The sequence below is a fragment of the Ctenocephalides felis genome, unplaced genomic scaffold (assembly GCF_003426905.1).
Source record: "Ctenocephalides felis isolate EL2017-DRISC unplaced genomic scaffold, ASM342690v1 CF-g0.4_SCAFFOLD_02798, whole genome shotgun sequence".
NCBI classification, from domain to species: Eukaryota; Metazoa; Arthropoda; class Insecta; order Siphonaptera; family Pulicidae; genus Ctenocephalides; species Ctenocephalides felis.
The window spans coordinates 256-14143 of record NW_020538952.1 but is presented as its reverse complement, the minus strand read 5'-3'; the positions used below and the strand labels follow the sequence as shown (position 1 = coordinate 14143).

Here is a 13888-nt window from a genome sequence, read left to right as displayed (position 1 = left end):
ATCCCGCGCGGAATATTCCGGACATAGACCGGACATGAATAGGATTTAATAATGGAATTGTTTTTCACTTTTTAGATGAAAAATAAATTTGGATTAAAAATAAAATAAAAGAACACAATTTTACTAAGTAAATTTTATTAAAATTCTGAAATAATTTTATTTCAAAATAACGAAATTTATTATAAATCCAATTTTTGACGTTTCTGATGTAGCAGACTTTCTAACAAAATACAAAGAATTCAATACTTGCTCCGCATCTATCCAAAATTTTAAATGTTCTGATTCATTTGTTATAGCGCATCGGAGTTCCCCGTTTTTGGACTTATTGATAGTCCGTTAACGCTGTCAAACAAGCAGTCCATGAACTTCAAAAATTCACTAGTGCCATAGGCAGTTGCCGAAGCATCTAACCTCGTAAAATATGAATTTTGAAGTCCAATGGCTACACGCTTTGAGAACACTTGTGTCGCTAATGATACCTTCATGACTTTCCAACATTTTTGATAAATATGTTGAGCGGTTAAAGTGGGACAACATCGATATATGCTTAACTTAGAGTCATACTCATAAAAACTCAGAATATCACTCCAAGCAGCTTCGAGTTGTACCCCCTTTGTGCTGGTACATTTAACATTACATTTTGCAAAGTTATTCATCATACACTTCAACATATGAGGAGGATCAAACAAAGGAGCTATTGGATGCCCGTTTATTTCGAATTCTAATCTTTTATCATCATTATTTCTACCATAACGTTTATTTGTCTCATTTATAAGCATGCTAACAGCTTTGCGATTTGCGGGGTATTGATTGCAAACTGTTGCCACAATTTTTAAATCAATACTAAGTAATTTTTTCACTACTTCTTCAATGCAGCATTTCAAATTGAAATTATTCACACCACCATCAGAAAAATAAAAAGCAACTGGCCATTTCCACTTGTTCTTTAAACCCTTAATCATAAACACCAGTGCGTGGTCAGCAAATCCATTAGCAAGCTCTTCAAAACCTACAATATAATCTTTTGCGCAGTAATATGTTAGGAAAGTTAAAAGTGAAATATCGTCAAACATTACAATGCAATATTTATCTTTATCATCACTCAGATGAGATAGTGATGATTGCAATGTTTTAAAAATGCTTTCGTTAATGCCACTATGCATTGGAACTTTTGTAAGTAACTTTCGCAAAGATGTTATTGAAGGCAAAATAAATATGTCTCCAGAATCTATAAGCTTTTGGACTTTTCTTTAGTAGAGACAAAGCAAGTACTTTTTCATCTGTAGTGAATCTCCTTCCTTGAACTTTTTTAGAGTGTTCTCTAGAGTGTTCTCTGTTTTTAGAGTGTTAGAGCTGACATGTTATGAATTGACATGCTCGTTCGTTCAAGGTTTCAGGAATGTGGGAAAACTGTTTCGCATACATCACACTTTGACGTAGCCTGGCCTTGTATGACTTAAAATTTTTTTTGTATTCTGAGCATGTCCTTTTTCAATTTTTTTGATAAAAGGTATAATTTTTTTGCCTTTGGTGTCAGACAGGACACTCGCTTCACTGAAAATAAACATGATTTAGCATTATTGAAGTAAAACTTCTTTAGGCGCGATATGGGTGTAAAAATTTCTTTAGGCTACACGGGTGTAAATCCGTACAAATGCAACGAAAACGCCAACGTGAAGTTGAACACTACGACGCTGTAAGCGCTGATGTCGCGAGTCGCGATCCACTCCCGTCATGTCATGCGTAAGTCGAGCGCTAAACCCTATATGAACTTGCATTAATTGAATCACGTTTTTTACAAAAGAAGAGGTTGCCGTATTATGTCCTCATGGAATAAGACTTTTCTTAGAGAATAAATGTGTCATGGAATATAATAAATTTATATTGAATCTCGTTGAAGACAAAATAATATCTACTGCCACGGATATTTATGTAGGTTGCCATGCGACAGATCAACAATCATACATTCGTCAGCAGTTTCACAAAAATCGGTTATTGATACCGTGGGGGGTTTGCCGTATGAAATAATTTCAGTTCTGAATAAATTTTACATAATAACAACTAATATTGATGTAAGTGATGGCTTAGCTAATGGTTGTGTAGGAAAATTAGTGTACATAGAACGTGGCGATAATGATGAACTTCTACATTTGTGGTTTGAATTTCCTGGTAAAATGGGTAACAAAATTAGGAAGAAAGCTGCACATCATATTCACACTCTTAATATCATTAGGACAGCTGTGCCGATTCTCAGGAAATCTTCATCTATTCCAATGAATAGAAATAAAATCATATTTGCCAAAAGAAATCCTTTTCCTTTAGTGTCTGCTTGAGCACTCACAATACACAAATCACAAGGTGGTACTTTGATGAAATTGTATATGAATGCAATAAAACACATAATCAGCAGCTTTTCTAAAACAACGACAAAAATTTTATCATGGAAGAAAACGGCCAGCAGGATTAATGGACTTACAAACTGAATTCCAAAGATTTTCAACTTGTAGATTAATAACACAAGAAGAAAAATTGAGCGAGATAATAAGTTTGAACGACATTTCATTGTTTTCCTTTAACTGCCAAAGTTTACGAGCTCATTTGCCTGATCTGCTCATTTGCCTGATAAAGTGCTACAACGTTGTACGTTTTTGTTATTTTCGGAAACTTGGATTAATAATGAAGAACGAATTGATACTCAGATCTATTGCTGCGTTACTCAATACAAACGATCAAACTCAAGAGCAGGTGGTGTAGCTGTCTATCATTCATGTTCAGATATTCTTCATAATGCGACTCCTATGCAGTTTCTTGCGCCAACAATATTCCTATTGAAATTCCTAATGAAATTACACAAGTAGGTGATATTGCACTTGTCCGCTGTGTGAACACACAGAATCAAACATTAATTATAGTCGTCCTTTAAATTTCTCCCAATAAAAACGTATCAAATATTATTAAATTTCTTTATCAGCAGTTACTTCATTTTTCTAATGAGGGTGCAAAACTTTTAAACACTAATCACAACGAGATACCATTAATTCTTGCTGGAGATTTCAATGTCAATTTTCGTTCAGAAGAATCTCAACCATTAATTTTTTAAATAATAAATTTAATTTAACAATGAATAATTCTCCATTTGAATCAACCACAAAATATGGCACGACTGTTGATAGAGTTTTCTCCAGAAATGTACATAGTTTACAAAGCAAAATTTATGTCTCTCATTTCAGTTATCACAAGCCTATTATATCATATATGAAATATGATAGCAATTAATCTATCGCTGTTGTTTTAAACTGTGTTATTGATGTTATGTGATTATTAATATATGATTTCTAAAATTCAAATATGATGTTTTTTTATTTTTATCTTAATTGCCTACTCATACAATATTAAAAAATCAATCGCGTGTGATCCTTACGCGCACTCTTTTTTTTTAATTAGAGAGACTATTGAATAGTGATATTTATTATATTTATTCACCTGTATTACGTGTTGGCGCGACATGTCCCTGATTTTCCATTGTATTGGACACAAATTCGTTATTTGCTACAACTTTATCAAAACTTGCAGAACGTTCCTTATTGTTATTTTGTGGCAAGCTTTCCGAAGTATAACTTTCCGCCTGAGTGGAAATGTTATTTGTGCTCAAACAATGTTCTCCCAATAATCAATAATTAACAATTTTCCCTTCAATTGTTTTCATATTAATACGAAGCTCTAACTAGTGGGGTGGGTGGCATCGTGCCTTAAGGTAAATTGCTGGAACTTCCCGTACCGTAACGAAACGTTCGAGGAATATTGAATGTTTTCAAATAGACTATTATAAATATTGTATTATTGTCTAATATTTATAATAATTATATAAACTGAATTGCAGAGTTGAAATTATTTGTTTAAAGTATATTAGAACTATAGTCAGAATTAAAAATAAAATCTGAATTATTTTCGATATACAAAAAATTAAAAAAAAAAAAAAAAAAAAAAAAAATGGTACAAAATTTTTTTTTTCCAAAATTAATTATTTTGTTAAGACAAGCAGAAAGTTCTTTGAATCAATTGAATCGGACGCTTAGTTCTCTCAAAAACTGCCATTTTTTGTACATTTAGCTCTGTATCTCCGAAATGGCTGGGCCTGCCTTTGCGAAAAACTAATAACCTTTTCTCCCAATCATTACTAATGGAATGTTTTTTAGATCATTCAAATCGGATGCTCCGTTCTCTCAAAAACTCGATTTCTATTTTCTGCACTCTTTGCTCCTTATCTCCGTAACTGCTGGACCTGTCTTTGCCAAAAACTAATCAGCTCTTCTCCTTATTAATAGGAATCGAATGTTTTTTAAACCATTCAAATCGGTTGATCCGTACGCCCGAAAACGTGGACGAAAATTTGTATCCATACATACATACACACACACACACACACACACACACACACATCCATTTTTTCTGAGGTATGCCAAAACGTTCAGAAACCTTCAAAACGTCGAGAAATGTAAAAATTTTCAATTCCGATTTTCGGCCCATTACAATAACTTACCCTACGGGAAGTTAAAAATTATGAAAAATATATGATTTTACTTTATATTGAACTTTGTTTTTTTTTGTTGAAAATTTTGCCTTTTTTGTTCCAAAAGGCAATTTTCTTTGTCATATGGGTCTCCATAAAATCTTGAATAATAGACAATAATAGCTGACAAATTAACAAAATATATACATTTGCATATTATATAACATTACATTCTTTGCTATACTAACCAGGCATATTTAAAGTTGGCAACGCGTTAACTTTAAGATTTGTCATATTTTTCTTTTGTGGCTGTGTTTTGCAACAATCTGCAAAATGATTGTCGGAAACAAATCGACTTATTCGCATTTTTTTAATCTCCACATCATCCAATTTTGGATTATTCACTCGCCTAATCCAAATCTCATACATCTATAATATTTTGCTTTTTAATTTATAACCTATTGAAGAAACACAATATTACATTTTACATACCTTGTCATTCCTTGTTGGAAAATCATGTAATCTTACTGTTTTCTTATTTCCTACGCAACCAGGAACGTGACAAGTCATTTTTAACACCCTCACTGTACTTTTATAACTTTATATAGAAAATTCTTTAAACTTCACCAACTAATCATACACGAAGCTAATTTCTGAGAATATGACATTTCTTTGTCATACCAACATACGAAGCGCAACCGAGAAAAAAAAAAGTGTAACAACTTTTAGCAAGTGGCATTAACTTAAGCAAGTGGCTTAAAGCACACGCATTGGGATAAACAGCTCTTGGCTCTTTGTCATGTTTTTGTCTCATGTGGCGATACAAGGAGCTACGAGCTGTGAATGGAATCTGACACTCGGTACAGAAAAAGTTGCTGTCCATGTTGCCACATAAGTAAAGTAATAAAGTGAAATATAAAATAAAAGTAATGAAGGTAATAAAACGTATCGTAATAAATGTAAAGAAAATTAGAAGCAAAAAGTAAATATATAAAAGTGAGTATCTAAATGCTATTAATTCTAAACTAAATATAAACTTAAATGAGCAAAATCTAAAAATAAGTTTATAAAATAGAATGTAACCTAATGTAAATGAGCAAAATCTAAAAATAAGCTTATAAAATAGAATGTAACCTAAAGTGAAATAAAAGTAAGTATCTAAATAGTAAAAATATGAAACTAAAAATAAACTTACGCAAGCTAAGTAATAATCTAAAAAAACACGTAACTAAACTAAAAACAAACTTACGCAATCTAAGTAAAAAATCCTAAAAAATACTTATTGTAACTATGAAATGTGAAAAATATTCCACGAAATGACAGGTTATGCTCTATCCCGGAGCCAACTTCAGAGCGTAGGTGCTTTTTGAACGTCAAAACCCATCTGTCATGTTATCAGAATTTAGTGGCTCCTTACTGAACACACAGAACACGTGACTTGAACATGACCACAGATTAATAGATGCACTCACTCGACTAGACGCAGGTCTGCCAACGCAGGCAAAATGTCAATGGCGCCAGATTCAAGTTCATCTTTTGCGGAGTGAAATGCTAGTACAGAAATCTCTCCTTGCATTATATTGAGCTTGGCTAATATAATATGTCGACAATTGTAAATCTGTAAATAGAGTTTATATTAAAATAAATTTTATTTTTTAACTTCCCGTAGAGTAAGTTATTGTAATCGTCGTTTTGAAAGTTTCTGAACATTTTGGCATACCTCAGAAAAAATAGATGTGTGTGTGTATGTATGGATACAATTTTTCGCCCACGTTTTCGAGCTCACAGATCAACCGATTTCAATGGTTCAAACACATTCGATTCCTATTGTTAGAGAGATGTGCTGATCAGTTTTTGGCAAAGGCAGGTCCAGCCGTTTCTGAGATACCGAGATCAATGTTCGAAAAATGTCAGTTTTTGAGTGAAATAAGCAGAGTGAAACGATTGCTTTGGAAAAAAACGTCGATTTTCGGCAAAAAATCTGGTCATACACACACACATTCGATACAGAATGGCTAGAAACGTCGAGAAATCATAAAATCGGAACATAAGATCGGTCGAGAATCGGATTTTTTGATGAAAACAAACTTCTCCTTCGGGAAGTTAATAACTGGGTAATGTCTAGAACATAGATAACTAAACATAATAATAAAATATAAATATAATAATAAAAAAATAGTTTAGAATGAATTTAGAACAGTATCATTTCATTTGATGTTGATTATTGAACACCCAGTCACAAGGTATGTAAAAAATAGTTGCTAAGGTGTAATTTAAGAATAAAATTTTAATTTTGAATATACTATATTATGGGACTGATTCTGCCGCATAACAGACAAATGTTATGACAAGGCTATGTTATGAAGAACGTTCCATACAAATTCGTTCTAAATATTTACAAAGTCATGGGTTGCTGAGCAGTCAGGCATATTTCTCAGGTTGTCAATAGAAAACCTTACGTAGAAATCACATAAATATCAAAAAACGATGTTAGATAACAGGGTGTTTCTGACCCACCTTCATAACATACGAGTGACGTTGCTGTTTATGTGTAAAACAGCCTGAATGCATGGCAAATACATGACATTTTGACAGTATTCAGTATGATTCAGTAGCATAATGTATGGAACTTGGACCGTAATAAGGCCTTGCCATAACATTTTCCTGTTATGCGGTAGAATCGGTCCCGATCTTGAAGACTCTTTTTGTAAGTATTTAATAGATGTAATTGTTAATTTCAGAACAACCAACCAGGAGTCGTTGATTGTCACATTTGATAAGGAAACTTTATATTGGTATTACAAAAAAAACAAAAATTATTAACACTTCTAGTTACCTTTTTCTTTTTTTTTATTTCAAAGGATTCTTAAAAATCTGAAAATTATTATCATTACTATACGTTATAATAACTTACTTAGATACTAATATAATTTGTACTTATTATTAAAATATCTGATAATTTGTGGAGCAATTCTGCCGGAACAGAGCTCATAAAATAGCGTTGTCATGACAACGCTCTCTTATGCTTATTTTTGGTAGTGAAAATTATGAAAATGTCTATCTATTTATTTTGTAGGGAAAAAGATCCAAGTAGAGGCGACAGCCTGAAGACCATTATAATTGAACACCCAGTCACAAGTAATTACAGGTGTGCATGTGGAGTTATCTCCGAATAAATGTATATTACCCTGTTTTGCAGGGTTAGCATTTGCCACATACGTATCGTACAAAACACATAATTTAGGGTATTGTACGATTGAACATACGACCCTCACGATAACTCGTCATTCCACGATAATTCAGTAAAATGAAGATAATAATTCATCAGCACAACTCATTATTGATTTCACACAAATAAATAATGATAAAGTCTTGCTCCTGATAATAATACTAATGTAGCAAATTCATCAATGATAAGCATAATTGCTCCAGGTCAGAGCAAATACCCGTCGCTTGGCACAAAATGGAAGATTTGGATGAGTGGCCATTCATTTTCTTCATCTGAAAGTATATCATATAAAGATCGCGCCCGTTCAGAAGTTATGCGCTTTGATCGGCGATCATGTATTCCGACTCGTATCTTATTTATGGCAAAAAAAAGTCTCGAGGTTGCCTGCATGTCAAATATAAATATATGTTTAAGGCGATCAAAAAAAAAAATACGGCGGATACAATAAAAATAAATCTCTACGTGAAGCGTATGCATTGAATTATAATACGAAAACTCATTGATTAGGAACGATCCAGTTACTTGCGCCAGATATTTTGACCACAAAGTTAACAATTTTATGTGGTTGCTGCGACAAACAAACAGTATTTTCGGCGAGTACGAGGTGGTATATAGCTACGAACGAGTCGATTTCCAACAGCGCGGCAACCCCCATGAGCACATATTATTATGTCTAAATAATGCACCAAAATATAAGACAAATTGTGATGAAAGCAATAATAAAAATTTTATTGATTCATTACGTCTCAATATAATCTTGATAATTCATATTTCAAACTGCAAATACATAAACATGGAAGGACATGTTACAAAGGACAGCGAAACAAGAAATACCATTTCCATATTCCATATCCAGTTATGAAAAGGACAATGATATTAGAGCCGCTAAGTAAAGATGAAAAATCAACTAAACAATATAAAACAATACGCGATCTAATGAAAAAATTGTACAGAGATAATAAATATATGAGTTACGAGGATATTTTGAAAGAATTGGGAATGAACGAAACTGAATATATATTGTCTATCCGTAGTTCATTGAAATAAAGACGAGTATTTTTAAAAAGATCTAGTCTGGAAGTAGCTGTCAACGCTTACAATTCCAATATACTAAAATTATTTGAGTCCAATATGGATCTTCAGATTATATTAGACGAATATGCACTAATAAGCTATGATACTAATTATATTAGTAAGATAGAGAGAGGACTATCCAAGCTTTTGAGAGAAGCAGCTGCGGATTGCGACAACAATAAAAGTATTAAAGAAAAATTGTGTATTTTTAAATAGTAATTTAATGTCTGCTCAAGAAGCCGTATATAATGTGCTTTCGTTGTCTTTGTCGAAACAGAGTAAAAAGACAATCTTTATAAATACTCGGCCAACGACTGAGCGAGTGTTAATGTTAAAGTCGATCGGCAGTATAAAACAATTAAACAAGGATTCAACAGAAATATATGTGGCCGATTTATTTGCTAAATATAGCAAACGGGATGAAAGTTTAGAGTATGTTTGTATGGCTGAATTCTCAGCTAATTATGAAAGTAAAAACAAAAGATCATTCAATGTTGATGACGATGTTGACATCAGTGAAAAAGAAGTGGAAATAATAAACCGCCAAAAGCCTGCTATAATAAGATATACAAGATATAAATTATGTCAAGACCCGGCCAATTATTATAGAGAAAATATATTGTTATTCATGCCTTGGCGAAATGAGTTGCAAGAGGTGGAAAATTTCATAAAAGAATAATTGAAGATAACCACTTTAAATTTTCTATTATAAGTGACGAAGTTTTAGAAGATGCACCAAAATTAATTGAACTGGAACAACTTCAAGATGATGATGAACATATCGATCAAAATTCACTCGAAAGCAATATTGATATATTACAACAAGAGGGTAATAAAACGACAAATAATAAAACAAAAATGACCTCAACAAACAGTTGATATGCGTGCCCCAATAGCGTTTTCCAAAATCAATTGTTTGAAATGATGCTACATTTAAATATTAAGCAGCGGGAGTTTACTATGCATATATTGAAGTTGTTCAAAACAGGAAAAATACCGTTTAAAATATTCTTAAACGGTTCTGCCGGTGTGGATAAAAGTATAGTAATAAATACATTATACCAACTGATAACAAGTTATTTCGACAGTCTTCCCGGTGGAGATTTAGATAAAATAGTGGTACTGCTGTGTGCCCCGTCAGGAAAAGCTTTCCTCATTAATAGTGTCACGTAGCATTCCGCGTTTGCTTTGCCTTGCAGACTATTTGGCGTAAACTTAGCAGAACTATCTAGCGATGTTGCCAATACAATTCGCGAGCAATTGGCAAAAATTCAACTATTAATTATTGACGAAATATCCATGGTAAGTTGCACGATACTAAGTCGTGTTTATACACGATTAAGGCAAATAAAAGGTATCAATGATCTGTGTTAGCTGTTGGCGATCTTAATCAATTACCTCCGGTAAGGGATAAGCCTGTTTATCAAGTGTCGCGCCACAATGAAGTGGCATCATTCTTTGATGTTAATCCTCTGTGGAATACGTTTGATTTTTTTGAATTAACAGAGATAATGAGGCAAAAAGAGAATTTAGTATTAATCAATGCACTAATCAATTTATCGGAAAATAAAATGACAGAAGATAATTTAAAATTAATACGGTCCAGAGAAGTTAAACGAGAGGAGGTTCCAGAACTGCAATATGGTTGTACGGGACTAATGAGAACGTTGCAGCATATAATAAAATAAAGATTGAACAAAATGCAAATCCGTTAATAGTCTCGACAGCCGATCATGTTTTTTTCTAAAACTTTTATCAATAAACAAAGTAGAAAACTAATTTTAAATTCTTTAAAAAAAGACAATAAAAACGACGGAAGATTGGATTGGATTGGAAAAGACTATTGATTTCAAAATTGACATTAAGTATATGCTTACGAGCAACATCGATGTAGTTGACGGCCTCGTTAATGGCGCTTGCGGTATTTTGAAATATATCACTTTCGATAAGACGAAAAATACGCCAGAAATTTTATGGCTAGATTTTCAGCTTTCTAGAGTTGGGAGAAAGGCCAGAAGTATTCACAGGGAATATATGTTGAATGGCGAAATTGAAAATAATTTGACGCCTATAAATAAATTGGCTCTGCGGATAAATTCCACAGATGAAGAAAAGTACATTTTATTAGAGAGCAATTTCCGATCGTAGTTGCTGAGGTCATAACAATCCATAAAAGTCAAAGCCAAACTTACGAAAAGATTTGACTTGATAACACCAAAATAGAAATACTTATTGTACAGATGCAATGTGTTGCGCTTAGCCGCGTAGCGAATTTAAAAAGACTATATATCTTGGGAAAGTTTTATATCAGAAATAATTCATGTAGGAGGTTGGAAAACATCGATGCAAATCCTGCTTTGAACGAATTAAATCGTCTAAGAGAAACGAAGCAATTAAAATTATCCTATAATGATTTAAAGGCTAAAGCGGTATTAAAAATCATTTACCACAATGTCGGAACATTGAACAATAAACTGGCTCATAATATTCATGATAAGTGGTTTCATCGCGGTAATACTATATGTTTAAGTGAAACACAATTATAAAATTATATTTGGGTCAGACATGAGTGAAAAAAGTCGAGGATTAATAGTTTATTAAAAAAATAATCATTTTGTAAAATCTATAACTGCAGAATATAGGTTCAATGATAAAGCATCGGTCGAATTAATTCTTATCAATTTTAATAAATCTGGATACAAATCGCCAAAAGTTAAAAAAGCGATGTTCGAAGCCGCTTTTATGAAAATTATAGAAAAACTTCGAGATAAGAGTAAACTTGTACTAATTGGCGATCTAAATTTAATATCATTAATTCCGTATGCGATCAAAATAATTACTTAATTATTTTCGAAAATTTAATTTATATACTAAATTACCGACGAATGATATAACGACAAATTTAAATACACAAATAGACGTCGTTTTTGGAAATAATAACAATATAGAAGCCGGGGTATACGAAAGTTATTTTATTTATAATAAGCCAGTATATGCAATTTTACATGAAAATTGTTTTGAGAAAAAAGTGTTAAAAAAGTGAAGAATCTCGAGAACGCTGATCTCGAGATTGCTGACGATATCACTAATGCTACTATTACTATACTGATACTACCACTACTACCACTACTGCTTCTACTGCCGCTACTGTTGCTAATGCTCTGTCTTCAATTAGTACCACTAATACTGCTTTTACAGCTATTCCTTCCGCTACTAATATTAGAACAATTTTGAAACGCACAGAAATGATTTTACAAAATGTTATAGAACTAACTTACTCTAACTTGAATGATGAGCATCTCATAACTCAGCAAAAGCTAATATTATCGAGAAATAACAAACTTGTGATTCAATTTAGAAATTTATTTTCTCACAATCCTGTAACAAACTATAATAGTATAACAAACTATAATAGTATAAAATCTTGTGCTATAGAACATAAAAATGTGTACAAGGATTTTCACGAAGATTTCAAAAATTATTTTAGAATTATAAGAACCACCGCAATCGGAAATTGTTTTTATGACGGCAGTTTCTCGTAATATATGCGGCAATGAACAGTTGTCGTTTTCGACGACGAAATGCGTTTACCTTTCATGAAATTCTGTCAAAAGTTGGATTGTGCTAACAGAAAATCAGATTGTAGTTGTGATCCATTAACAACAGATTGTTTTCGGTTTTTGGATTTGAAAAGACAAATTAGATTGCATGCAACAGATCAACTATTGGCTAATACCCACACGCATTACTACTTAGCAAGAGCTCTTAATCGCGATGTAGATGTTTTTTTTCAGAAGTTCAACTAACAATAAGAGTAACGTCGTCCAATATATTTACACTGTTTATCGGCATCCAAGTGAAGATTACTATAATATGCACCACAACAAGAGCCCATACTTTTATTTAATTCAAGTTATCAGCATTATTAAGCTATATTATCAACAACCAATATTCAATTCAGCAACATTATTCAAAAACCACCAATTTCACAAAAAATACTTAATTATAACAAATTTTACACGGACTATATAATCCAAAATAACAAATAGAACCAACAGAATAATGTATAACCTTAATATACCTACAAGATGAGCAAATCGTCAAAATGAGTATAGGTTACGTAATGAAGTATAACGGTAGGAAACAATCAAGAATTAGAAAACGCCGATGACATCAAATATTTGGGAAACATTCGGACCAGAGACGAATACTGCAGGATTGAGATCAGGGCAAGGTTCACGATCATTATTATTGGAACATAGCCTGGATCTATATTGTAAAAATAGTGCATGGTGCACAAAATCGTCGAAGCGAATTGAGAACAGAAAAAAAGTTTACAATGAGAAAACGATATTAGTAGCAATACAGTTATTGATTTTTACAATGTGAAAGCACCACCAGCAAAAGTAATAATGAAGTTTAATATAAGTATAAGAAAGGAAAATATGATTCTAACGGAAGAAACATTGTAAGTGTGTAAATAAATGGAATACAGAACCATTCGAAATTTGGATCAATATAACATCAGTGAATGGAAATGAAACTCTAAGATTGGGTTTTGAAAATAATAAATAATTTACCCTCCGAACCTAACCAAACGTCCGCGTCGTAGAGCTAAATCATGTTCGTTATGGTTCCAAATCAAGTATTCTAAGCTTCGTTCTGCTTGTTGGGCAAGCATGCAGCCTAGATCTACGATATATTAATTGTGTAAATGTATAGCACAACATAAATTACTAATGTATTATTTGTTTGTTTATATATATATATATATATATATATATATAGTGTGCGTATGTATATGTCTACCTGTTATAAAAAATGTACATAACAATGTATAAAGAATAAAAAATATTTTATGGTTTGTTTTATTTGTACTTAAAATAAAATGTCGATACTTGAATATTTAACAAATTTCAGATTTTACGATTTTATTTCAATATGGTATATTTTTGCACATAAATGATTTATTATGGTTCACAATTCTATTAAAAGTTCCCAATCATTGATCAACTGTTATTGATTATTGATTATTTTTAATTTGAGATTTTAACTTTATATATTTTCGTGTATCG

General features: G+C 32.1%; 1 protein-coding gene across 1 annotated transcript; it reads right to left on the bottom strand.

The window, feature by feature from the left end:
* Positions 1-290: 290 nt before the first annotated feature.
* On the bottom strand, positions 291-5080 carry LOC113381310. Its single transcript, XM_026620261.1, has 4 exons — positions 5003-5080; positions 4759-4939; positions 3484-3660; positions 291-1009 (listed from the first exon to the last, which is right to left on the bottom strand). Exons 1-4 carry the CDS (start codon positions 5078-5080, stop codon positions 291-293), a joined length of 1155 nt encoding a protein of 384 aa, XP_026476046.1.
* Positions 5081-13888: the final 8808 nt, after the last annotated feature.

Bases quoted from the DNA above. Each gene is read 5' to 3' on its own strand.
- LOC113381310 (XM_026620261.1), bottom strand. From the start codon at position 5,080: ATGACTTGTCACGTTCCTGGTTGCGTAGGAAATAAGAAAACAGTAAGA. The intron at 3,661-4,758 runs GTTAGTATAGCA...GATTATTGGGAG, and splicing joins GCCAACTTTAAATATGCCTG to AACATTGTTTGAGCACAAAT. The intron at 1,010-3,483 runs GTGAATAAATAT...ATTATATTGTAG, and splicing joins CGCGCCAACACGTAATACAG to GTTTTGAAGAGCTTGCTAAT.